This window comes from Physcomitrium patens, chromosome 2 (genome assembly GCF_059467195.1).
Source record: "Physcomitrium patens ecotype Gransden chromosome 2, ASM5946719v1, whole genome shotgun sequence".
Lineage (NCBI taxonomy): Eukaryota > Viridiplantae > Streptophyta > Bryopsida > Funariales > Funariaceae > Physcomitrium > Physcomitrium patens.
In genome coordinates, this window is record NC_143411.1 from 6,489,792 (window position 1) to 6,516,565 (window position 26,774).

General features: G+C 38.5%; 2 protein-coding genes across 16 annotated transcripts; both read left to right on the forward strand.

The window, feature by feature from the left end:
• The first annotated feature begins 289 nt into the window (after positions 1 to 289).
• LOC112279195 (oligouridylate-binding protein 1) lies at positions 290 to 6,641 on the forward strand. 14 transcript variants are annotated; one of them, XM_090244638.1, is made up of 15 exons: positions 677 to 876; positions 1,105 to 1,197; positions 1,501 to 1,571; positions 1,674 to 1,928; positions 2,242 to 2,344; positions 2,547 to 2,623; positions 2,779 to 2,857; positions 3,062 to 3,123; positions 3,224 to 3,314; positions 3,621 to 3,696; positions 4,045 to 4,075; positions 4,384 to 4,536; positions 4,686 to 4,783; positions 5,158 to 5,331; positions 5,674 to 6,641. In XM_090244638.1, the coding sequence occupies exons 7-15, from the start codon at positions 2,823 to 2,825 to the stop codon at positions 5,992 to 5,994; spliced, it is 1,041 nt and encodes a 346-aa protein (XP_090100764.1). In that variant the 5' UTR covers positions 677 to 876; positions 1,105 to 1,197; positions 1,501 to 1,571; positions 1,674 to 1,928; positions 2,242 to 2,344; positions 2,547 to 2,623; positions 2,779 to 2,822; the 3' UTR covers positions 5,995 to 6,641. The 14 variants fall into 14 exon arrangements, with proteins under 14 accessions (XP_073388406.1, XP_073388413.1, XP_073388409.1 ...); XM_090244639.1 differs by having other exon boundaries at positions 3,227 to 3,314; XM_073532305.2 differs by lacking the exons at positions 677 to 876; positions 2,779 to 2,857 and adding an exon at positions 290 to 644 and having other exon boundaries at positions 1,501 to 1,598; positions 1,867 to 1,928; positions 2,547 to 2,656.
• Positions 6,642 to 13,047: 6,406 nt separating this feature from the next.
• LOC112277705 (kinesin-like protein KIN-14C) lies at positions 13,048 to 25,575 on the forward strand. Of its 2 annotated transcripts, none has more exons than XM_024510401.3 (26): positions 13,048 to 13,204; positions 13,476 to 13,608; positions 14,114 to 14,782; positions 15,504 to 15,661; positions 16,503 to 16,628; positions 16,880 to 17,240; positions 17,381 to 17,520; positions 17,886 to 17,960; positions 18,098 to 18,175; positions 18,302 to 18,403; positions 18,639 to 18,668; positions 18,840 to 19,181; positions 19,321 to 19,402; positions 19,502 to 19,597; positions 19,974 to 20,156; positions 20,456 to 20,562; positions 20,898 to 21,076; positions 21,267 to 21,431; positions 21,669 to 21,922; positions 22,088 to 22,251; positions 22,592 to 22,807; positions 23,111 to 23,639; positions 23,800 to 23,971; positions 24,123 to 24,325; positions 24,538 to 24,590; positions 25,099 to 25,575. In XM_024510401.3, the coding sequence occupies exons 3-25, from the start codon at positions 14,494 to 14,496 to the stop codon at positions 24,585 to 24,587; spliced, it is 4,101 nt and encodes a 1,366-aa protein (XP_024366169.1). In that variant the 5' UTR covers positions 13,048 to 13,204; positions 13,476 to 13,608; positions 14,114 to 14,493; the 3' UTR covers positions 24,588 to 24,590; positions 25,099 to 25,575. The 2 variants fall into 2 exon arrangements, with proteins under 2 accessions (XP_024366169.1, XP_024366180.1); XM_024510412.3 differs by lacking the exon at positions 13,048 to 13,204 and adding an exon at positions 13,223 to 13,364 and having other exon boundaries at positions 15,507 to 15,661.
• Positions 25,576 to 26,774: the final 1,199 nt, after the last annotated feature.

Below are 26,774 nucleotides of genomic sequence, written 5' to 3' on the forward strand. Positions count from 1 at the left end.
CTAACTCTGAACGGAGTGGTCTCTATGAGAGAGATCTCCAGTGGCATTCGGATCACAATCAGACACTTCACAGATGAAAATTCCACGTATCATCAAGTTCAATATAATTTTGGATAGTTTTCCTTCAGCACTTAAATAATATAATCCAGAAAGGTACCAACACCATTGTCACATTCACTATTCTGAATGGATGGAACTCAATCATCTTCGATTTTACATAATTCTGTGAAATTTGTCATCTAACAAGAGGCGATACTTAATCCAAACGAGAGAAATTATTAATTTCTGGTGCTCTCCTTCTTGACATAAATTACTCTAAAAGTTGAGATGGAATCGATACAAAGTAAAGTGTACCCACCATCAACCCTTCAGCTATCATACAATGATAGTTACAATGTTGAATGTAGTTCCTCAATGGAAACAATATACACATCGGAATAAATCTATTTCTACTGTCCTCCACCGCTGAGTAACTACCTGCGAGATATTCCACGAGAGAAGCACGTATGAATCAGTTGTAAACATCGAGGAAGCGGCGTTCATTCATCCACTCAACTCAACCAATCCTTACATGGCCCCACCTTTGATTCAATTTCGAACTAATCTGGAGTTTGTTGCCGGAGCTGTTGTCTCGTCTTTGAAAGGTAACCAACTCCCTCGCTCCCTTCCTCGGCCCCACGAGCTTTCCACATGATCAACGCACTCCTCATCCTCGCCCAGACTTCTATTCCAAAGCCTGTGATCTTGAAAACAGTTTTTTACAAGAACTTGTCGAGACTTCAGTTTGAGAGATCCCGCATGACCTGAAACATATTGTTGTTATTGTTCGCATCAAACTTCCGAGTTCTTCTCAAGCTTCTCTGCATCAGCATGCATGCATGTTTCCTCTTGTCAATCTTTGATCAGCAATGAATTTTCCGCTTCATCTGTGTTGCGTTGATCGTTCCTTGCCAGTTTCATAATTTCATACTCATCATCCGTGAAATCCTTTCATGCCTGAGAGGATTTATGGAGTGTTTACGTTAAACATTCTGTCGATTTCGGGGACTTGTGCATTATGCAGGATGATAATACTGATGCCGCTGTAGTTCTTCCACTGTGCAGAGTACCACGGCTTGTAACGTCAGCCATTGCAGAATGGGAAGCTTGCGAAGTAGGTTTCTCGCAAGCTAGTCATTTTGTGGTTCGAATGTAATGGTAAGGAGGCCAATGTTCACTGTTGCCTATCATAATTGTTAAACTCTCACTCTTTTCAATGTATTTACCTTTGCTCTAAGTTCTGTCATGTTCTGAGGTCAACTTAAGGCAGGGAATTCCATCGTCACATCGCAGAAACGTAAACACTAACACAACGAACAACTGGAATACTAGCAAAACTTTTACAAGTCTAGTGCTGCAGCCTATGCTTGAGCAGCAGGTAGTTAATCATTCAAGCTTACCCGCTGAGTGCTTCAGGGAATTCAACTATCCTAACCCTAGAACTTTGTGGTAATTGTGTAGTGCCAGAAGTTTCGGTTCGCTCAAGTATGAAGCATTGTCAATATCCTCGAAGCACTGTCTCCTTCTCAACAGTAAATCATATCTCACGCTACATTCGTGTACTGCTTAACTTCTGTAGTTTTTTTTAAAAAGAGAACTAATCTCACAATAACTCATGCAATGTTGATCTGCAGCTTCGTAACCTGTAACTTCAACTAAATATATCTAAGTTGCTCGATCAAACCACTCCATGAAGTCGAGCTTCCAAGCTTTGTTCAATGGAGGCTTTCAAAAATTTTATCAATGCTGCAAAATTGTACTATATCCTGGCCGCATACGCCCATGCCAGCACACACACTCATGAATTAATACTGGTCTTCTTCGCAGATGGAACCAATGGCAAGTGGTAACTTACCTCCAGGGTTCGATGCAACTTCTTGTCGTAGCGTGTAAGTACATTTCTGATTTTCTGAGTCCAGTTGATGGTTTGCATCAACTTCTCCTACTCTGTACAGTCATGTTTGGTTGTTTTTCTTAGAATTCCGCGGACATGGAGCCCAATTACAGAGTCCAAAGCATTTAGTTTTTGAGTACCTGATTGGAGAGGCTGATTCTTGCTCGATCACGATCAATCTCGATATTTTTGATTGTACCCTCTTGCGATGCGTGCAATGGAAGCTGGTTGAATTCGGGGCAATAGTAGTTAAGCGAAGGTGTTCTCGGATGTATATTTCTCAGTTAACCAAGCAGGATTACATGCAGGTATGTAGGCAACATACACTCCAGGGTTACCGAGGGTCTTCTAGCTGAGGTGTTCGCCAGTTTAGGTCCACTGGAGGGCTGCAAACTGATAAGGAAAGACAAGGTATCACTTCGGCTACTCAGCAAGTAAAACCCATTCTCGTATATATTAACACGATTATTTTCTATAGCATAGTCATCTGCATCCTTTCGTTCAAATATTTCTTGCTCATTATACTGTGAGGCCTGTTGACTGCTTGAGACTTCATATACCAGATTGTTTTGGGGTTTTAAATGCCACCCATTCACACACTTTTTCATGGCAGTCATCGTATGGATTCGTTGATTATTTCGACCACCGATCTGCTGTAGCTGCATTATCAACTCTGAATGGCAGGCAAATGTACGGCCTATCTGCAAGATTTCTGCTTCATAAGTACTCGCGCAATTTCTGATTTAGTTTCTTTTCTGGAAAAATGCTACATTGACTTCGTGGTTGAATTGTCTCTAAATTTGACTCGATGAAGTAGTGGTCTATGCGTTTCATAAATTCGTCAGGATGGAGGTGTGAAGGTTTTGATGAATGTAGCCAAAGGAACTATATGTCCCCTCAGTCTTGCTCATCTCAAGGTGAAGGGTATTGTCATGTTATCCACGTAACTGTGTGCCTACTCGAAATAATATTCCTGTGTTGTTCTTCAGTTTCTAGAATTCTTTCGCTCTACAATTGAAACTTTGAAGTGGTCGCAAATAGTTTTAAAACGATAAAACGACGAAATCCGAATTCTTATGGATTTTGAAATTGGCTGGCATTCTCAAATACTCTGAGGCTGATTTGCAGGTTTGGGCAATCTATCAAAGTAAATTGGGCATATGCGAGCGGACAAAGAGAGGATACAACAGGTGATTTTGTTGCGTGGTGTGACGATGCAATGTGCTAAGCCGTTCTGTTTACATTTAAGCGCACACGTTGGCTCATTGGTAATCAAATGTTGAATGACAGCAGGGCATTTCAATGTATTTGTGGGAGACTTAAGTGCGGAGGTAACCGATGCAACTCTGTTCGCCGCATTCTGCATCTACCCCAGCTGCTCGTAAGCTGCGCGAATCATGCTTTGTATCTCAACAAAAATAATCAGTTCTATCCCTGATTCTTTACACACGTCTGCAATTGGCCCGGGGCACATACTGTCCTTTTTCTTTGTAGATCATGAAATGGAATGTAATCAGCACAAGAATTTGATAGTGAACTTATTCGTCTCCTAGCCGATTTTCTCATGCAGCTTCATTTTGAGATGGTTAAGTTGGAGAGCTTTAGAAAAGTATCCAGTCAGCACAGAAGAAAGAATTCTTGTGCTACTTTTTGCGTAGTTTTTCCTAAACATTGGGGTTGTGAACAGAGATGCACGAGTTATGTGGGATCAACGCTCAGGTCGCTCTAGGGGTTTCGGCTTTGTTTCTTTCAGAAGTCAGCAGGTAGGTTCAGGCATGTTTACTTCCAGGGCGGCTTTAAGAATATTCAGGTAGGCCTTGGTAATGGATGGGCTCCCATCCGTACCTGAGTAGCTGTTTCACGCTTAAATTCATGAGTTCAAACAATCTGTCATTGAAGAATTCTTGCTTCCAGTAGTTTTCTGAAGTAGTTTTCTTCCACATTTGTCTTTGATTTGGTGTCTTAAGCACTCAATTAAATCCCGGCAATGGAAACACATAACAATCTCTTATATATGACGAATTTTCAGAATTTTGTCCAAGCCTTGTTGTTCACTTTGTGGTATTCATCCACGGATTCTTGGGTGAAGTTTGAACCTGTGGTTTTTGCAGGAAGCCGAGAGTTCTATATCGGAGATGACGGGTATAACATTATTTCTGTACCCTTTCACTGTTAGCCTGAAGGGTTTGCTTTGCAATACCACTATCATCCTTGTGATGATCGGCCTGCCATGAAGTCTTAAGTTACACTAAGAGTCTCACTTGTAGCCAACGGGATTCTTTTACGAAACCGATGCGGAAGGTGTACAAGCTGCGAAAAGGAATGGGTGGGGATAACTGTCAGGAGAGCCTTGCATACTCTGGATGCAGTGCGCCTGTTTACAGATAGTCGTTCTCAGTGGTGTGGAGGGCTGTCATCCATATTCACATGTTGATGAACACTTATTGCAGGAAAGTGGCTTGGGACCCGACCGATTCGTTGCAACTGGGCTGCTAAGACGAATAACACCATTCAGGCGGATGAAAGTAAATTGACTACACGCGGGTTAACTGTGAACTGCAAAGTGGATCAGAGGGTGGGGCTTCAATCACCAATCGGACAAGGTCATTCCATCTATCTAAGCGTTTTCATCTGATCACATCCGGCTCAAGGTTTAAATAGAAGCATATGAATCCTGTGTGATCTGAATTTCTTTACGATCATTGACTGTAACTGAATTATGGACTGAAAACGTAGCTGTGCTGTCTTGCAGATGTGCGGTCAGAGGATCGTCAAGATAGTTCTGCCGGAGATGGACCAGAAATCAATTCCCAGTATACCACAGTTTATGTGGGCAATCTTTCTCAACAGGTATCGATACGCGTACCTCTGCTTGCAATTGGCGTATGAGTAACATAGACGTGTACTTGGTTATATCCTACACTGAGTGAAGTGGCCATAGTTGCTCTGAAACGTGCTCCTATCACAGTGCTATGCTATGGTGGAAGTTCACTAATAATTCAGAGTGAATCATAATGATAAGCTTCTTAATTTTTTACTGCAGAGACGCTTTTTGGATGCTGTAGAATGTCAGTGCGATCGTCGCGTCAGTTCAAATGAGGGAGGCGCGATAGGACCCTTCGGCTATAATTTGCAACTGTACCTTGTTGAGTAATGTTGTCTGCTTGATGGAAAACTTTCATGCATCTTAAAACGAGGTAATCATGACCTGTTGTGGACGCCAGATAACACAAGCAGAGCTTCACCGTCAGTTCCACTCACTGGGAGCCGGCGTGATAGAGGATGTGCGGGTGCAGAAAGAGAAGGGCTTTGGTTTTGTGAGATACCGCACCCATGCAGAGGCTGCTTTTGCAATTCAGGCTGCCAATGGTAGGGTAATTTGGGGCAAGTCTTTGAAGGTACGCGGTTTTCGTCTCACGGTGTATAAACAGTTACGTATGGGTCTGATGCAATGGGCATTCCGATTTGCTACATCGGTAGAATAGGAAAACTGGATTGAGATCCGAAAATCTTCTGGATTTGTTACTTTTTGTTGCATAGTGTAGAGATTTTTATAACCACAGATGCCGGGTAGGAAATTCGGAAAGTGATACATAGAACTTAAGACCCTGAGGTCATGGGAATTTGACGGGACGATTCACTTGCTAATATACTTATTCTCCGTAGCGCTGCAAGCCCATTTATCAATCGTCGCTTTTGGGTTGAAAGAAAGCTTCTGATGATGTTGGTAAAATATGCAGTGTTCGTGGGGCAGCAAGCCCACGCAGCCAGGAGCGTCCTCTGCACCACTTCCCTCACCGCCTTCGGTGGGCCATTATCAAGGAATCATGGCATCCGGAGTAAACCTCGGATATGGTGTGGCCGACATATTAGCTTATCAAAATTTGACACGGGCTGGTGCTGGTCGTGCTCTGCTGCCCGTACCCCACCAGAGTTTGGGAATGGGTTTGGTGCAAAGTCCTGCTTTAGGAGGCCCTGGAAGTCGGGGTATATGTGATAGTTTTCAGCCTGAAGTGGGCTTGATGTCTGGGACATTGGGCCAGCAACACATTTTCCATTAGGGTAAAAGAACCAAACCGAATCAAAAATATTATTTCTTTTCCAAGAAATGAAGAATACCTGGAAGAGGAGACAAGTGTCAAGCAGATATTCTGTGCATTCTAGCCAGTTATGATTATAGAGGGCTGCAAGAGAGATTCAGAATGGACATAACAACCAAGTCTTTCACACAGGCTTCTCACTGCTCTGTTTTTGAAGCATTGGAACGTGGCTGACAGATGGAAAAAAAATAAACTAGTGTAGTTGGGTACTGCAACTTCTAGAGCTGAATAACCAAATATGCTGTTGCAAAACCTATGTAACTCAAGTAGTCGAAGGGGAGCTAGGGAACAAGACATACCAGGTATAGAATTGAAAGACATCCACTCAGATTAGAAGGACAGGAGGTCATACAGAATTGTATCCTGATTGTTTCTCAACGAACTTCAAGCAGCATTTCCATGACACAGAATGTGCGTTGACACTAAATGTCTGTCCAATCCGCTAAGTGGCCCGTACCCTCTCCCTAATGAAAGAGCTACTTTCACAGGATGGTTTTATTATCTATTCTAAATAGTATACTCGTGTCCCAACATAGTTTTTTAGTTCATTAAGAGTGCTTGCCAATTAAGTTCAAATTTTATTTCTAATGAAAGATTACTTTCAAGTATCTTTGGAGAATAAAAAAAAAAAATTGAATAGTTTATACCTGTACCATTACTTAGTACCACAACCTCTTCCTTTGGAAACAGATTCTACTTAAAGTAAATCAAAACTAGTTACTTTAAAATTACACATTTATGTTTAAGATAAGGGTTAAATATGTTTCCTAATAATCAGTTTAAAGGTGGCCTGTGGGTCCTCAAATCCAACAATAACAGCCAATGTTGTAATAGAAGAATCACTTGTAAAATTATTTAGTGTAAGTGCCTTTAAAATCCAATGCAATATAATTTGAAACCGTCTCAAAATATGGCACCTTTATCAGTAACGATTGCTAAGCAATAACAATCTATTTGAAGGTGTAGTTTAAATAAGATGCATATAATAAATTAGTTGCAAATTTATTTGATGCTAAAAGACTTCTGCATCATATTTTCGATTTCTCAAACATGGTTGTTAATAAAGTTAGAATAATTCCTGGGTTTTAAAAATAGAATTTAAATGTCTTGTTCTATTAATACATTTGAAGTATAATAAGACATTAATATGAATTTCATAAGGATCTCAAAAAGATTTCATTTAACTTTTCTTCTCTAATACTTAACTGTTGGATGTGTCCATAATTTAACTTATTGGTTTAAAGGATATATTACAACAATGTTTATTTTTATTATTATTTTACTCTTATTGTTGATTATTTACATTTAGATTACCAATTTAATTTTCTAATGTACCAATGTAATTTTTCTAATGTGCCAATGTGCCAAATAAGTCTAGTACTTTTATATCTTAATACATAATATATACTTGTTGAATTTCATAGAAAAATAGACTTTTTTCTTCTTTCTATTATGATCAATTATTTACAAATATCTCAATGCAAATCTTACAATACATAGCTTACCTTTAAAAATAATGATAACTTTAAATAGTAACTCATAGAATTTGATTGCTCCAAGATTACAAAAAGATTCAAATTATTTAGGTCATATTCTCTTATAAGTACAATTAGTCATTATTTTGTATAAAATAATTAAAAAAAAAAAAAAAACCAAACTCAATACCACGGTTTTTCTTTTTTCTTTTTTACTTATATCAATGACATTATGGTATACTCTCGAGTTTCTTTTTAAATAAAATATCTAAGGAATCTCTCTAATCTAACCTATATTTTCTATAAGAAAAATAATGTCTTGTAACATTGATAAGATTTAAGTTGTTACACCATATTATAACTAATATGTTAATCACAATTGGAATAGAAGCATAAATAGCAATATTATATGAAAGTTCAAAAAAAAAATAATTGAATACTAAAACATCCTGAAGCTATTTAATAAATTATTATCAATAATTTTTCAGACATAAGGAATTATTCTATTTGTATATCTATATATATATATATATATATATATATAATAAAAAAGCATGTCAAGACTTAAATTTACTGTATTTGGAAGTAGTTAATGATTACAAATATGTCATCCAAATTATTTGATGACCAAAAAATAAGAAACAACACATGAAATGTAAAAGGCTAATATTTTCTTTGAAAAACTGAATGTAGATGGATACAATCTAAAGTATCATAGAAAAAAACCTTTGATCCAGTGCAGATATAGAAAAAAAAAAAAAAAAAAAAAAAAAGAAAGAAAGAAAGAAAGAGGAAGAAGAAGAAGAAGAAGAAAGGGTTCTATTTTGACCTTTTACGATTGAGGTTATTGAAAGCCTCAAAACATATAATACACTATCTTGTTTTTATTCAACAACTTTGCAAATTCTACAATGTTTTTAATAAGTTTGTAACACAATGAGATACATTTGTCCTTCAAAAGTAAATAAGTGCTCTTAAAATAAAGAAGATTCTATAAGAATTAATGATTATTAAGATCTTTGAAGCATTAATTATTATTGATTGCAAAATTATTTGCTTTTAAGGTATAGCAAACCTAAATAAGAAGATCAATGTTATTGATAATAATACAATTCAATTAAATTAAATTAAACTAAAAAAATTAGAGTTTTTTATGAGAATAAATATATTATCTGTGTAATATATAGATATAATATTCAAAGTAAAAATATGATATAATATAAATATACATAGAGATATACATATATATATATATATATATATATATATATATGATTTTTTTTTATTATAGTTAACTTATTTTTTTAAAATATTTAAAGCTTTCTTATTCATAAATACTTTATTTTTTTAATCAGTTCAATTGTAAAACAAGCTTATATCTAGTTTGCTATTAGAAATTCAAATGAACAATTAAAAGTGATACTTTAGTAATAGACTTTGGATATATCTTATGATAGACTTAGGACATTACTTAATAAAATCAAATTTAAACTACAAAAACTATTGAAGAGACACTTTGGTTTGTAATAATGTAGTTTTTCTTATACCTATATTTTATACTTCTATATAGAAATAGGACTTAAATTTTTAATTAATAAAAATAAAATAAATATTTTTCAACAACTTTCTTAATCATCATGGAAGGCAAATGAAATTCTCACATTGTAAAATAAATTTGTCATTTTGTGAATACTTTGTATCAATGACAAGAACTTGAAGAAGATATGTAAACAAATAAAATATGTATCAAAGCAATATTACAAAATAGAAATAAGAAAGCATATTTATTAAAGAAGAAACAAGAATGGCTATTGCTAAAGATTAAAAAACTAAAGACTCTTGAAACTAAACTGAAAGCAAGAAAGAAGTTGATAAGAGTGAAGAAGACCTCACTCTTACGTCTATATTTATTATTTAACTAGGAGCTACATGGTGACACTCTATAAGACCTCCAACACATGTCCAACTCCCATGACATGTGTCTAATTTGTAAAAGAAGTTTCTTATATATGTGCCACATAGTTAACTTGTACCACAAACTGCAAACACAAGCAATACATGGCTAACTTATTAGCAAAGTTTCTAATCTATCAATCACCTATAGACATGTATAACCATAAAATTACATCTATAGAGCTTCTAAAAAGATTTCCTACAAGATATTATTAAATTTAACTAATTTTACTTACTTCTACATTTTCATATTATCTAAGTAATTACTAAAATAAATATGTATGTTCATAATATTTCATTACAATTGCCATAATTTTCACTAAAATTTTATTATATTAAGTAGGCAATGAAGTTATTCTTTTAATTCACTATTATAAATATATACATATATATATATATATATATATATATACATATAATAGATTCTTATTTAGAATTCAATATCTAGATGAGTTTTGAATAAATAATAATATGTTATTTTAATAAAAATGTAATAAATTAATCAAAAAGTGATCCATTTGAAAAAATAATATTGTAAGATAGTTAATTATCATAAATAATATTAATCTAAAAACTTTTTAATAAATATTTTTATAGATAATTATTTAATAATATAAAGATTTGACCAAATAATAAATATTTATATATTTAATTATACTAAAAATCTAAGTGAGTTATTTTTTTATTTATGAAAATTTTAATTAAGTAAGACTTAATTTGGCTAATATGCATAAAAAAATATAATTTTCAAAAATACTATTTTGGTGCACTATTAATATTGCACATATTGTAACTTAATTGATATATTATACAATTAAATGACTTCTATTTCATTATTCTACAAATTTCTTAAATATAAAATTTATAAATCTATACATATATATATATATATATAATAAAAATACTTAATAAAATTATATATTTTCTAAAAATATACATCTAAATTATTAAAATTAAAGTATTATGTGAAAGAAATAAAATAGTTTATTAAATATCAAATTTCATAGATTACTTTGAATATAAAATAAGTGGTTTAACAAAAAACACATGAATTTATATGTTTCATATAACCTATATTGAATTATTAAATTTTTAACATACTAATTGCTTGATAAAATATTTAAAATATAATAATAGATAAAAATACATACATATATAAATTATAATATTATTCAAATGAAATAATTTATTTCAATAATCTTTATAAATATTTTGATATTGAATGACTTTATTTTTAATTTATACTATTAAAATATATTACATATTTAATGAATTTATTTTAGTACATAAATACTATTTCACTTTTGGATTTTCCATAAAGTGCCAGAATACTGAATACAAGTATATTCTCTAAGTTGAGATTTCTATCCTTCATATGATTATTGGATTCTCTTTAAAGCATCTCCAATGCTAAAGAAGCTCTCAAACACCTTCAACATTTAAATCTCTAAAGACCTTTAATCTCCAAACCTCCAAATCTTGCTGCATTTTAATCACAAATATGTTACCTCTACCCAAAACTTTGTACAACTTCCAAGTAGAAATATTGGACTTTGTGAAGGCATTTGATCACATTTAATACTACTCTCTTCAAATACTATTCAAATACAAGCATAGTATTTGTTTAGGCTATGACAAAGTGCTCCTTGTGTATAATCAAGGTCGTCAAAAGGTACTAAAATGGAACAAAGATGCTCAATTATACTTGACAAAGTATATTCTATTAAGTGATGAATATTCTAATTGTTGGCAATTAAATAATATCTTTCTATAATTATTGAAAGGTTTTGTAGTCTTTCTCCATCTCAAAATACTTCTTGTAATTTATACGAATATTCTTTTAAATATGCTATACAAAGAGAAGTAGTATAATCTTCTTTCGAGCATGATCAAAGCATAATGTTGTAAGAGGATAGTCTTAGGTGTGATCAAATGCCTTCATAGAATTCAACATCTCTTTTTATGAATAATACAAAGTTTTGGATGGAAATAATATATTTGTAATTAAAATTTAGCAAAGTTTGAAGATTTAGAGATATAGGGATTGAAGGTGTTTGGAAGTGTTTATAGTATTACAGATGCTTTAGAGGCAACCCAATAATCATGTTGAAGGTACAAATTCTAATTTGGGAGGTGTACTTGTTTTAACATCATGGATGCTTCAGAAATAGCCCATAAGTCATTTAAAGAGTGAAAATAGCAATTTGAAGGGTGTATTTTGCATTCCCCTAATTTTAATGTGCAATATTATTATGTACATGTATGAATTCTATCATCATCCAAATATGTATAAAATAGTTTTATTTATTTATTTGTTTATTTTATTTTTCATAATTTTAAACTTAAACATGTTTTACGTGGGGGTTTGTATTTATTTTATACATACATACATACATACATACATACACCTGTTTCCAATTTTCTTACATACATTATGACAAGAATCTGCTAATCTCAGACATATCTTCAAATGTACCTTGAGAAGTGAGAAATGACCATCAAACCTCAAAGGGAGGGGGGGGGTTGAGGAGTACAAGTGTCTCAGGATGATGCAGAACCGTTGAACCCTCCTCAGTCTGCGATAACAATGACACTAGTAGCAGTAGTAATGAACATCACCCGTGTAAACACGGATGACACAACTGATAATTATGGTCCCCGACCACTGGGATCACTCACTCACAAACTTCTTCTCCTTCCCTTTCCTTCGAGAGAAGAAGTGAAAGTGTGTAAGTGTGTGTGTTTGTTGTGAGGGCAGGGAGGGAAGGGAGAGAGGGAGGCACGGGGGGGGGGGGTTCTAAATGCGATGGGATGGATTCCTAGATATTTTTGAACAGGTCCATGGCGGAGTCAGAAACCCTAATGAAGGAACGCATCAGAGGGAGAGAGAGAAAGAGCGGATCCTCTGTGCCCAGCCAGCCGCACCAGGAACGAACGCCCTCCAGTTCTATAAAAAAAAGCCTCCAAGTGAGAAAATATAGGGGAAAAATCGAAGAACCCGCTTGACAAAAGCTGCGCGGGCGGGGCAAATGTGGGGGGAGGAATCCAAGACAGGAGGAGGAGGAGCGCGGGTTGGGGAAGGGAAGGAGAAGGGTAGGGGAGCAGGGAGGGAGCAGCAGCAGCACTAGAAGTGGTAAGTAGATTTGCAGGGAACGGGCACGGGTTCCGAGGCGGCAAGAACCGTTGCCCCGTTCTGGCCTAGTAAAGAGGGGGGCGGCACATGACGGGGAAACAGTTCCCGCCTTCCCCCGCATTCCAATTCAACTTCCAACGTTCATCCAGTGCCTCCCCCCACCCTCCCTACCCCACGCCACTGACCACGCCCTTCTCGCGATACTTCCACGGGCACATGGCCTCGGCGTAACCCTCCCTCCCTCCCCCCTCCCACCCTATGACCGCGACGATGTAGTACGTGCCACCAATTCAAATCCACGAGAGTTTTGAAAACCTGGAGCTAGACCAATCAAGGATTTATGATCCTCTGACGAACTGGTTTTCCGTAGTCAGGAAAAAGGTGCACGGTGGTACCCATGGGATGGGTTCAAAGCAAAGCCCCCCCTCCTGCCCAGGTTTCTACATCGCTCGCTGTTGGACGGAGCCATTCAGGGGCGGATGTGGGAGCACCAGGACGAGGACCAGGAGCAGGTAGCGATAGCCCAAACAGAGCGCTGATGATGATGATGATGCGGGGACGGTGAAAAATGTGAGGTAGATCTGAGCAGCTACCATCGGAAGGATCGGGGGTAAGTTTGTTGAGCAGGAGCCTCCCTTGGAAACGCTGAAACGCCGATAGTTGCGAGTCGAGGATGATCTTGATGGTGCGTGAGTGAGTGTGAAGCGTTGGGCTGTCATCATGGACGGATTCCCTTCCGGAATGGCGGTCATGATGATGATGCAATGCTGGTAGGTTCGCAGGTTATTGTTGCTGATGGTGTTTTGCGATTCTTCTTTTCATTTCTTAGTTTCTGTTTTTGGGTGCTGAGGAACTGATTTGGCGGATGGGCGGGATTGCAGAGGGGAGGAGCTCAGTGCGAGCAGAGGTAGGTTCTTGTGATCGCGTTAGGGGAGGTTAGGGAGATCGGATTGGGAAAGGGCGGCTGAAGAAGGAAACGCTGTTGTTATGCCATTGCGAGTTTGCGTATCCTTGGTAGGTTTCTGCATTGCCCTTTCTCGTGGTCGAGAGAAGAGGGGCATGGTTGTGTCGAGGCTTCGATCCTCGTGAAGGACGTCAGTGGACTTAATAGTTTTCGATCGTTTCGTGCATCGACTCAATGAGCGGAAAGGTAATAATGAGTCTACAGGATGCGGGATTAGCTTCGATACTATTCGGTGTGGGTGCAATAGTTGGACATCGTGTGTAGGGTGGATTGTGGCGAGGTTTAGCCGCTTGAAATACGATTGTAAAGCGAAGGAAGGATAGGGCTTATTGGGAGACGTTCATTGATTCGCTGCAGCACTTGAAGCTTGCGCTGCTGTTATCTGATTTCAAGGGATTGTTTTTCTCACATTTGATGAGACTTTTCCGGCAGTGCTCTTTAGGTGGAAAGTGGAATTGCAATGTGGCTTTGAGATATAACGGGTTAAATATGAGATGCCTTTTGGTATAGCCAAAAAAACTCTTACTGACTCTTCCGTCGATTGTGTTCGCGCAGCTGCAACATCGTGACCATTGGCTGGATCTGTTTGTAGCCAAATCATTTCTGAACAGTTCTGAATCTAGAACCTTGGTGACACAGCGAGACTGCTGCTTCAAGTTCCGTTGTATTCCTTCCGGATCCCTTTTCTGTAATCGCTAAGACAAAATAGAATTACAGGCTGTTAGCGAAGGAAGTCCGCATAATGGGTTGACGGTTGATGCTCTAGATTGTAGTAGCTGCGAAGGTGATGTCAATTCTATGTTACACTGAAGACCATGGCTATGGCATTGAGCGGTATATTCTTCTCTGTACATAGTTGCGTTGAGCAAACATCGCGCTTTCAGCTTAGGACTCTGGCCGGAAAGTTCCGGTAATTTTGTTTGAACGCCGTAGTTATGGATGTGGCTAGAATGGGTTATGAGAACGGGACACTCTCTTCTATGGATGGAGCGATGCCTCATGGCATGGGATTGTCCATTAATTCTTGGTACGATGGGAGCGAGACATTTTATCTTCCTGAGAAGAGGATTCCAGACGTCGAGAGGACGAAGGAGCAGGCTTATGAACGTACTGCTCAGGAAGGCATGAAGCACACGACAGGTTCTATTGTTAACGCTGCAGTCTCTACGGCAGGAGTAAGACTGAGCGATACACGTCTGGCATCCAGAAGGGCAGAGGAATCAGGTTCAGATCACAGGCTTTTTCATCTTAGTCTGTGGTATTAGTCTACTAAATAAGCGTCCAAGCCTTCTATCGTGTTTCCACCGGGCGATCTGTAGTTAAGTATAATGCCCGTGTTGTGAGGGTCTATCTTGGCACAATCGAAAGAGGGACTGAAGAGCTTGACCTGTATGTGGTGGCCGACATAGTCTGTTGTCGGGATCATTCGTCTCTCAGATTTTGAACTAAAAGTCCCTGCGCAGTGTACCCCGCACTTTTTGATTACTGAACTATTATACATGATCCATGTGCAACATCCGAACTGTCTGGACTCTTCAGCCGTAGAATGACAAAAGACCCGGTGCTAAGTGATTGATCCTAATCCTACTCATGATGTAGTATACATTTCTATAACCTCTGCGTATTTTAGATCAGGTACCCCGAAATCGTGCTGTGATGTCCCCCCATAAAATTAACTTCTGTTGGTCGAGTGTGTCACTGATATGATCATTGTGTCAACACAAAGTCCACCCGTCTCGTTCGTAGATCAATGGTCATTCAGTGTTTCGCACCGAATCAGTTTTGGTTAATGTTTGACCTTGTTCACTTGTGAAGTCACTTTCCCTAGTCAGATTCTTATTCAGGGGTACATTAGTTGGTTGGATAGTTCGTCTGTTGGTGTTGATAGAGTACTCATTATTCAATTCTGTTTAATTTGTTATCTGTCAATGTGATGCGAACTCAGCAGCAAGGAGGCAGCAAGCGATTTTATGGTTGCAAGAGATGGTTGGAAATCTCGGTCTGTCATCCGATGCCACTGAGGAAGACCTGCAGCTTTGTCTGAGGAACGGAATCTCTCTTTGCAATCTTATTAATATGGTTCAGTCTGGCGCTGTCCCAAAGGTGGGAATACCTCCTTTTACCTGGATGCTTGTAAAGTTGGATTCAACCTTAGTCTTGTATTATATATGAAATCATCACGTTCAGTTGCTTGTCGGAAAAATGGTCTGTTCGTAACATTTTTTTCTCATTACATCTCGCTCTAAATCGAATTTCCAAGCAACAGAGTTTGAAGGCTTGGGGTTAAACCAAAATGTAGGTGTACGATAAGTGCAGGAATGACGACATTGTATAGTGTGAAACGTGTTCATTTTGTAAAGTCGCAATCTGCAGTTCGTTTATCGTCTGCTGGGAATCGGCTCGGATCTTCATAACTTTACAGGCTGACTCTTATTGATTGTCATTGGAAATGAAGTCAAGAAGTAGCTCCCCTTTTTGTTTGTTCAGCCTTGAATGTCGGCTGGCCGGTTTTCCAGAGCATGGCTTGGCCCAGGATGGAGTGAACGCTAATGCGTCAATGAAAGTAATATAGCAGTCCCTTTAAGCAGGATGGGTTCAAGAACTACATAGAGAATTTTACAGTAAGAACTTAGTAGTAAGCCTCCCTTGCTATCCAGCACCAACGCTTTTCCTTGTTAGGTGATGAAGTCAGTGGAGTTTTATGAATTACACTCTCAACATTGTACTTTATGTGACATTAGCTTATAGCCCTCAAACCCTTTCAGTTTTAGACCTCACAAGGCACATCGCATGTGTTGCATACCATTCAATATCCGTGTATCCAATTCCAGTACTGCTGTGCTTGTGCAAAATCGCAACTGCTCTAAAAATTTAGTTTTGGATCCTTTCATGTACCACCTGTTGTCTTCTATTCTTCAGCCTCTGTATGCCGCTGTATGGACAGGTAATGGAACCCTCGGTCCCCGATGGAGCGCGTTCTTCATATCAGTACTTCGAGAATGTTCGAAACTTTTTGGTAGCAGTGGAGGAAATGGGACTACCATCGTTTGAAGTATCTGACTTGGAGCAGGTCTGAAGTCTCTCGAGCTGTATGGAGCTTTAAGCATCGTTTCTCACGAAGTATCGGAATCCTCCATTGGTGAAACAAAGCGATGGTCATTAGCATCTAATATAGATTTCTTCTTATGAGGTTAAAATAAACGTAAAACATTATAAAAGAGTGTAGCCGTTTCGAAACAAGTGGAGATTTCAATTCTACTTTTTACGGTTGGAGATTGATTAACGTGTTCAATTTGTTTTCGATGCTATTCGTTGTGGCAGGGATCCATGTCTACTAGCGCATCTGCAAAGCTGGTGGACTGCATACTGGCACTGAAATCCTACTATGACTGGAAGCAGGGCGGTTCCTTGGGTTTCTGGAGATTGAATTCTCCAAATCATTCAACAGAAAGTACACAATTCAGCCGGTCCAAGGGTATGAATAGTAGTTTCAACTCTCGGCAAAAGTGGTCCAATCCTGATCAAGGTTCCCTCGATAATGCTTCGTCGGCAAATCTGTCCAATCAACCCGCAAGTTTCGAACCTGCTAACTCCATTTCAGGTCATGAAGTCTTGTCCAACGGCCCATCTATGAAGTATAAAGGGTCAGCTAAAAATGGTGACATTGAGGACAACTCCGCAGGTATTGAAGCGCTGGTTCAGTTCTTTCAGTTCTTTTAGCACAGCGTATGTCTGGATGAATGACTTGTATTTTGATGTTCTTGAGTCATGCTACGATATGCCAGTTTTTCCTGCGTTCACACTTTGTCATCCAACTTGCAGTGTCCAAATCTACCTGGTTACAACACCTTGGAGACAAGTGTCACGAGGTTCTTCAAGTCAATGCTAAGAGTATGCAGGGGGTTTCGGATTCTCGACCATTTGCCACAGATGGCTATGGTGGACCGACTGCAGCATTAGATGTAAGTATTATTTATGCCAGTCCTAGTCATTTGATAACTGTAACATGGTGCGACTCAACTCAGAATTTCTACGTGTCGTCACATTTTGCACATTGCAGATCCGTACATTTAGTTGTGAATTAACTTTAATAATTTCCGCAAGCTTGATTGCTTGGGGATGGGACGTAAGACGGGTTCATAAGGCGTCATTCTAAGTAGGAAAGTTTTATTTTGTACTATTTTATTTCTTTTCTCAATCCTTTTGGTGTGGCGAATGTGTAGTTGTTGAGCTCCGCTCGTACGTATAGTTTCTTCTTTAGATTGAGTTAATTTCTCAGATGTTTTTTTCTACTTGTTCACTGCAAGTGTGTATTTGTGGCATACAGAACGCTCCATCCCAGTCACTTCTCAGTCTGATTAATGCCATCTTGCACGACAAAAACGTTGAAGAAGTGCCTATGGTGAAAACCTACTTCACGTTCAGTTTCTCACTGGATTTTTTGATATAAGTTAGAATCTCGGCAGAACTGCACGTTGGCTTCATGGGCTTACTCTTCATATACGCTAGCCTGTCCTGGTTCTTATCGTGCAACTGCAGGTTGTGGAGTTTATGTTGCGGAAGGTAATGGAGGAATTTGAGCGTCATCTTCTTACTCAAAGGAAACAGGTCACAAAGGTGCGAACTTCTGTGAAGGTCTTATTTTGTAGATGTTGGCTTTCTGTCATGTCATTGACCTGTTATTACGTATTACTCCTACTCCAGGCAGTTCTGCAATATTTTTAATGTCCCTTTTTTTTGCAGATGAGGACTTCCTTGAAAGAGATATTGGCTCGAGAAGCCAAGCTTTCTTCCCAAAATTCTGTTCTTGCTACACTTACAGCGGGGACCCAAGAGGAGATAAACGTAAGTGGCGATTCATTGTCTCTCTCCCTCACTCTCTCGGTCTGGTTCCTTACTTCTTATTTCGAGTTTTGTAAGGCGTGTATTGTGTGGAAGCAGCAATCAGAATTTTATCAGGTTAATTTAGGTGCAAGTTGTGTAGTGTCTTAATCCTGCTGGTATCCCAAATCTTTTCCGGGTTTTTTGTTCTTGTAATTCGATGCATGATGTCTAATTCTTGGTCGTCGTGGGATGGCAGCTATACTCTGGATTGCTGCACAAAATGGAGGTCAGCACCTTTTTTTTTCGTTTTTTGAATTTTCGTTTCATTTGTTCTAGATAAGTGCCTCCTTGTATCCGAACAGATTGCATGTGTACAAATGCGGTTCATCCTTCATAATGTGAAGATTATCTTATTCAGAGCTCTAGAAATAAGCAGGTGTTGGTTTCATATGTACAGGCGGAGATGAAGCAAATGGCAGAGGAAATGAAAACAAAGGATGAGGAAGTGAACAGATTGCTGCAAGAGAACAAGGAGTACCAGTCAACCGTGAAAGTGCTGAAGAATGAGTTGGATCTCAATAGGCGCTCTGACAAGGAGATGCTGTTGCGGCTTGAAACTCAGAAGAAAGAAATCGAGCACGAGTATCAGGAAACGATCCACTCTCTTGAGTCTGAACTTCAAAATTCTTACGAGAAGTTGAAGAACTTAGAAGCCAATGCAGAAAGGGAAATGAGTAATCTGAAACTGAAGGATACTCAGTATCAAAATTTCCTCTCAAGTCAGCTCCTTGAATACAAGGTACACAATGGGTCTGTTAGCTTCTATCCCAAGAACTGCAAATACACTAAATGTTTTGAGCTTTCGCTTCTGCTCTTTTCTGAGGGCAAGATACAAAGTCACATTATTGACCGCTCATTAAACAATTGATTGTCTGCAGGATCTCAGGTTGTCCCAACTCGACACGAGGAACGAGTTTTTGAGAATGCAGACAGAGTGGAATGATCAGTTCAGTATGCTTGGTGAGTGGCAATATACCTTTCCAATTTATGTAGATGTCCTTGTTTGCTTTTGATTGACCTCTTTTTGCTTACATGAATCCTTCTCCCTTGCTTGTGCAGAAGAACAGCTTCAGAGTATGGCTCGAGCAGCATCTGGATACCACAAGGTGCTTGCTGAGAATCGAATACTGTACAATGAAGTGCAAGATTTGAAAGGTTCATTTCTAACCAAGGCTCTATAGTGGTTAATTTTCCCGCCTAACTTGAGTACGATTGTCTATTTGAAAGACATTGGTAGACTTCCTTTTACTCATTTAGAACGCTTTTGCGCGTGTGTGTTTTCGTATTTTTTGATAGTGTGGAAGCGCGGTGATGACAGATCTGTACTTTTCAATCTTTTTCAAATTTTTATGGGAAAGAGTTAACCTCTTTGACCTGAAGTAAAGCTTGGCCTCTTATCTGTTGAGTACTGTGTAAGAGGATAAATTTGTTTAGCTGACATCAAGCTTTCCCCTTCTCCTGCTGCAAAGATTCCGATGATGGGTCCTATCCGTTGTAACCTTGTGTCTGCTTCCCTTGTGTCTATGGTCAGGTAATATCCGGGTTTATTGTAGAGTTAGACCTTTTCTCACTGAGGAATTTGGGAGACAAACAACAATTGATTATATTGGCGAAAATGGGGAGTTGATGTTAGTGAACCCCCTCAAGCCTGGTGCAAAAGATTCACGGAAGTCATTTTCATTCAACAAGTGTTTTGCCCCTAATGCTTCACAAGGTCTGATATGTTTCCAGTTGCTTTGAGATTATCATTTTTTGCGACCTATCCAGTCCTTTCATTTATTTTGCAGTTTTCTTTCTGTTTTGGTCAATAGACTTGGTCACTCAGTGTATACGACTTACAATGAACTCCGTTGGAAGCATGCTTTGTTTTCATTTGTCTGGAATGTGTTGAATCGATTGCTATCTCATGTCTCTTTGAGATTGTAATGCGATTTTCATGACGTATGTGCTCTCAAGAAGATGAACAATTTGCTATTGTACTCTGATTAAGCCTGTGTGATTTTGTTTCTTCAGAGGAGGTTTTTCTGGACACGCAGCCGTTAATTCGGTCTGTCTTAGATGGATTCAATGTTTGCATATTCGCTTATGGGCAAACAGGATCCGGGAAGACTTTTACAATGGTAAGTTCTGGTTGTCATCTTGCGTAGTAGACATTTTTTTGTCCGCATCCTACCTCCTAGACATTTTTGCAGTGTCTGGGTCAATAAGTTCATATTGGGCGGCGAAGTACAAACAACGTCATTCTGTGCAATTCGTGCCTCACTGCAATATCGAGATTTTTGTTGAGGGTTCTATTTCGATCAAAATTTTGCATGTCCTTCGTCTTCCTTATGAATGTTTGCACGTATTTTTTTCTTTGTCTTAATCATTAGCCTTCGGAATATCTCACTTTAAACAGTCTGTCTTAAGAATCTCTTTTTATTTATGTGGTATGTGATGCGTTCTTTGAAAACAGAGTGGTCCAAACAACATGACTCCCGTGGATTGGGGAGTGAATTACAGAGCACTTCATGACTTGTTTCATACAACTCAAAGTAGACACGACGTTTTCCGCTATGAGATTTCGGTGCAGATGCTCGAAATCTACAATGAGCAAGTTCGGGATCTTCTTGCAGCTGACGGAGTTCAGAAGAAATATCCTTTCAATATTCGATCTTTTTTGTAGGCTTGGATGTGTGAAAAATTGGACACCCATGTCCATGCGTTTCGCTGTTACTGTTCTGCTATACACAGTGTTACTTTCCATTTTCTGCATGCATTTATACTAACAAACGCACGTACATGTACCTGTGAAACCGGGATGTTTCTACCTTAATTCTAGCACGCTCGAGATTCGAAACAACTCCCAGTTGAATGGTCTAAATGTTCCCGACGCCAGTAGGATGTCAGTTAGGTCTACAGAAGATGTATTGGACCTTATGAAAGTTGGCCAGAAGAACAGAGCTGTTGGTGCTACAGCTCTTAACGAACGTAGTAGTAGATCTCACAGGTATCATTTCTTGTCCTGCCTTCTTGATTTCTTTCGTACATTTGAGCCATTTAAGTTAATATATTGTCTTCTTCATTGACGTTATATTTTCCGTTATTTGCTTCCCGTGACTTGGTACACCACAGATCATTTTTTAAAATTTTTTATCAGTACTGTTTTCTGGAAACCTTGGTGAAAGCTTCAGTTCAACTGTAGAATTCACGGAGTGATATTAAGACTTGATTTTTTGTTGGGTAGTGTGCTGACAGTGCACGTTCAAGGGACTGATCTGGAATCTGGAGCTATTTTAAGGGGATCTCTTCACCTGGTGGATCTCGCTGGAAGTGAACGAGTTGACCGGTCTGAAGCCACGGGTGATAGATTGAAAGAAGCTCAACACATTAATAAATCTCTTTCAGCCCTTGGTGATGTCATAGCTGCATTGGCACAAAAGAATGTGCATGTACCTTACAGAAATAGCAAGCTTACACAGTTGCTACAGGATTCTCTAGGTATTTGAAGCCGCTAATATTTTTAATTTGTCTATGTGTGGCGACCTTGCATTGTTGTCCATATTTCCAGATGAGAGCGCCTTGTATGGTTGATTACGTTATGTTGTTGATACATTGCCTTCCAAATATTCATAAGAAAATCGTTGGCCCGCTCATCTTATGCAGGCGGTCAGGCAAAGACTTTGATGTTTGTACACATAAGTCCCGATGTGGATTCCTTTGGAGAGACTGTCAGTACACTGAAGTTTGCCGAAAGGGTATCGACAGTGGAGCTGGGAGCTGCACGTAGTAACAAGGAGAGTGGAGAGATTCAAAATCTCAAAGAGCAGGTAAATTTAGCACTTCCGAAATACTATCTCTCCATCCACTACTGTTTCGTTTGTTTGAAGCCTAGCGTCACATGGCTGTATCATGGCCCTAGTGTCACATGTCCGTGTACAAATCTTGTTCATTTCATTCATACTTGATATTTGGTCGATGTATCCGAACGCTTGTTCACTCCCACAAAACACCCTATCTTAAAATCGCTGTTATAAGTCCTCTGCTCTGGCAGGTTGGCACCATCAAGTTTGAGTACAAGTGCCATGTAATTCAGGTTTTACGAGTCAACTGCTGTTTTTTCATATTTTCTAAGTTTTCTAAGCTTTTCGTTTTTTCCTTTTTTTAAAGGTTGCTCTTCTTAAAGAGATCGCTGCTAAGAAAGATGCTGAACTCTCAAGTCTTCAAACATTCAAAGAACGATATGAGAGAGGCGAGACAGGGAACGGGGTGGAGAAGTTTAAGTCCAGGACAACAAAACCATCTGCACGTGTTCGTGAACGGACTGATGTCGTTGGTCAAAAGGTTCGGACCTTGCAATACGAAGCTGGGAGTGGCGCTGCTGAGGTACGTTGCACTAATTTAGGATGTTTGTCACAGTCTTGGAATGTAAAGAGAACCACAGGACTGGAGGAGCTCGGGTACAGCTTTGTGTCTTACATTCCTTCCTGGAAAACAACCTAATTAACTTAGATGATAGTTTTCGAACAATTGAGTAATGTAAAATTGTAGATCTCGATGCCTTTTTCTTTTTGATGAGATCAAAAATAATCTTAGGGAGATGAATGTTCACTATTTAATTTATTGATTTATTTTTAATTTTTTACCTTTACCCGTGTTGAAATATTCCTTCGATTTATGTCTTTCTAGACCCGGCTCAATACGCGCAAGCTACCCAGTCAACCGAAATCTCCTATTCGGGCTGGTTTAAGCATAAACCATGAATCAGAAGATTTTGCGGAGCAATTGGTGTCCTCTTCAGCATGCTCTCCAACGAATTCTCCTACGGAGCAAATGGGTGTGTTTGATGTCATGGATGAAGGAGTGAACAATGTAAATGAGAAACTTAGATTCTTGAAGAGTCATCAGAATGGGTCTGTCAGTGGTGTTGCGAATTGGACCTCTCAGCCGCAAAATACTATGGAGACTGAAAATGGGCAGTTGAAAATCAAGGATGTGAGCAAGCAGCAAGAACCCGTTATTTCGAACGATGCTGAATTAAATGCACTTGACATGAAAGAGCCTCAAGAACGGTCTTTACATGGTGCAGAAGAGAGTGGAAATTTTACACAAGAATTGGAAAAACAACGGACTTACGCGAATGGTGGTTCCTTGTATGAAGGGAACGGAGACTTTGAAGCCATACGTTCAACAGGCTCCAGTCAGCGCTCTTTGATGGGTATACTTAAGCATAATGTTGTCTTTCATGTTGCTTCAAGTTGGTGGAGATCGTTGTCTCGAATGGTAACTGTGAGATATTATTACCAGTGACAATCAAAGAACATCACGAAGTTCTGCGATAATGGGTAAGACTAACCTGTTTGAGTTGAATGATGTAGGTCTGGAAGAACATTTTGAAAGTGAAGGAATATTCGACCTTCGGGATGGGTACGATGATAGTGCAAGCTTGTTCTCAGAAGGTGGACTATCTGTTGAAGCTGACCTATCCACCCAGCTTGATCAGAATCGGAAGCCCCAGTCAAATGTCACCCATGCTCGCAACGAAAGGAAGTAAGTACTGCCTACAGTAGCCACTCGACCGTTTTGTTATTTGGGCTACGTTTTTGCGCGTTTGATGCACTTTTTGGTTGATTTCGGCTGTCGTTGATGTTATCTGAAGCTAATTTTTGCATCTTGAAAATATATGTTTTTTTCGCTGCAGAGCACTACTACAGACTCAACTTCCCCGGCCTCCGATAAGTAGCGCACGTAAGAACCCGTCCATGATGGATCGCAAGTCTGTTGCAGCACCTTTACAAACACGACTCCGCAGATACACAAATGTAGGGGTCTCATCTGACAAACTTTCATCCAAGCGGAATGGATCTCTTGGGCAAGTTGCTAACCCGGATTTTGAATCAAGTGGTATGTCTTCTCTCAACCATTTTGTAGAGTCCATTGCTGGTTTGTGAATGTGTAGTCTGTGGTTACTTAAGTTTAACCTTTCCAATACAGTGCATATCTACACTAACATCGTGATTTGGCAAACGTAGCGCTGGATTTTCTTTCCCTTCCTATTGCTATATATCATCATCTTCAGTCGTCGTATGAGCGCCTTTGTTGTCTTGTAATACCAGGCAGCAGAAGGGTGGCAATTGGTGTCGGCTCCTCAACGTCCTGGAGATAGAGGGTAATTTCCTTGTATGGCATGCATTGTCTTTGAGCAGCATGTGTCATTGGAATTCGTCAGTTCTTTTCTGTTGGTGGTCCATAACGGACTTCATTATCTGCTTATTCACAGCTAGAAGAGTAAGCTTGTTTCTTGCACCCACATCATTGTGGACTTCGATTACTCTCGACTTTTAAGAGAATTTAACTAGTTTCGAGTCCCTTGCATAGTTTGAGGAACTTAGCCTTGAACTATGGATGGCAATGCTAGTACTTTATGGAGAAGTAAAAATGTGAAGTCAAGGAACTGGGTTGGTTTATTTCTTTGAGGTTTTTGTGGACCTTTTTAATAAAAATTGAAATACATATTTGAGTCCAACCAAATATGCCCGTAATGGTTAATAGCTTCAGATTTGCATCATCGTGTCTATTCACAGCAATTGAATATACAACTTGCATTATGTCAGTAGACCACCAGTAAAGATGTGCAATTCATAATCTTGAGCTGACGATGAGCATTTATGATGCAGCCTTTAATTCTTCCTTATCGGGAAACACTCTTAGTGGAAGGAGTTCCAAGCGATGGATCCGACAGCTAGGGTTGAACCCAACGCTTGGGAGTTCCTTGGGTGAAGCGTCACTACAAGGGCATGGGATATCCTGTAACATAACCAGAGATCATATTCATATGCCTGTAGATATCAGTATGGACCAATGATTGGAATATCATTCTATTTACCGTGTAATACCGGTAAATGGCTTACAATTGTACAAGCCATTTTTTCTTGATATGCTAGGAAGTGTCATTTCTGCGATCGGAAGCGGGATCATGGCCGTCGCTGATAATTGTTTCCTAATTATATTGATAGTTTTATCAAAGACCCACTTTGATTATGTTCTTCTCGACACAATTTCTTCTATACCCTTCGGATGTCTTATAGTCAGTTTGTTTCAATTCAAGGCTCTTAGAAGAGCAGCTGTGGGGTGGATTACCTCACATTATAACACTTTTCATTCTCATTGCTTTAAGGTGTCTCAATTGAGACTTGGTGATGAATAGTGCAAGGTACAGGAGGATGCTCTACGGCAGAGAAGTATCACGCACAGAGCGCGTCTGTTTCATTTAAGTGAGTAACATGCATGTGATAGACCGTACAGAAGAATGTTGATGAAGTGACAAGTTTATTGATTCATGCATTACACTGGTATATCAGTGTAACGAAGCATTTGTTTTGGAGCATTTGGTACATTTTTATGCAAATTAACTTCGTAAATACAATGATTTAGTTTGTATATGTGTTGATGCAGCTTGTCATCTTAGATTTTGTTTTTAATTTAAACTTTTTTTCTCTTAAAATTCAGCACAAAAGAAATAATAATTATATGTGTTGTAATATATGAGAGATGTCTAAGTGCTTTTTTTAAAGTTTTGAGGTATTGTCTCCTGCCAGTTTGTACATCTTTGATGGACACAAGTACCCACTTGGCATGTATCAGCTATAATGTTATGTCTCAAATGATCTCGTTGTGGCTTGCTGGTGGACCCAAGTACGAGCACATTTTTAAGTGCAGGAATACTGTTTGTTGTCTCTGAAAAATGTGTTGGACTGTCTAAATGGTGTCCAAACTGATGCTGTTAAAAAGTTTGGGTGTGGAAGAAAATAGAAAAATTACGTTCAATTCAAAGAATTATTATTCAGGATGGTACTGAACAAACTCATTGTTCCTTACAGCTTCTACAGCTGCAGAAAAAGTTGGTAACACAACCCATTTGGCGGTTCTCAAATATACTCAATACAAACTGCTGATTCAGTCTTCATGACTTATATTTTCGAGAGTTGACACAAATCATATCTTTTTTAAAGATCTTTATTTAGTTTTTGATATTGCAAAAATTGAATCAATCTAAGTAATTTATTTGGCAAATTTGCTAATAACAGCTCTTCATATAAATTTGCATGTTATTTCTTTTTAATTTTACAAAAAAGTTCTATAAATTGTTCTTTACAATTGCTTCTTTTTGATTTATTTTGTATTATTGTTAATGGTTGGTTGTTAGTTTTAAAAAATTCTATCAATAAAAAAATTCTATCAAAGAATTTATATAATCAAATAAATAAACAAAAGTCTCATTTTTGCCTCTACATATACTATCTAACTAAGGAGTTATGTAGCAATGCCTTATAAGTTATATGACATGTGTCCA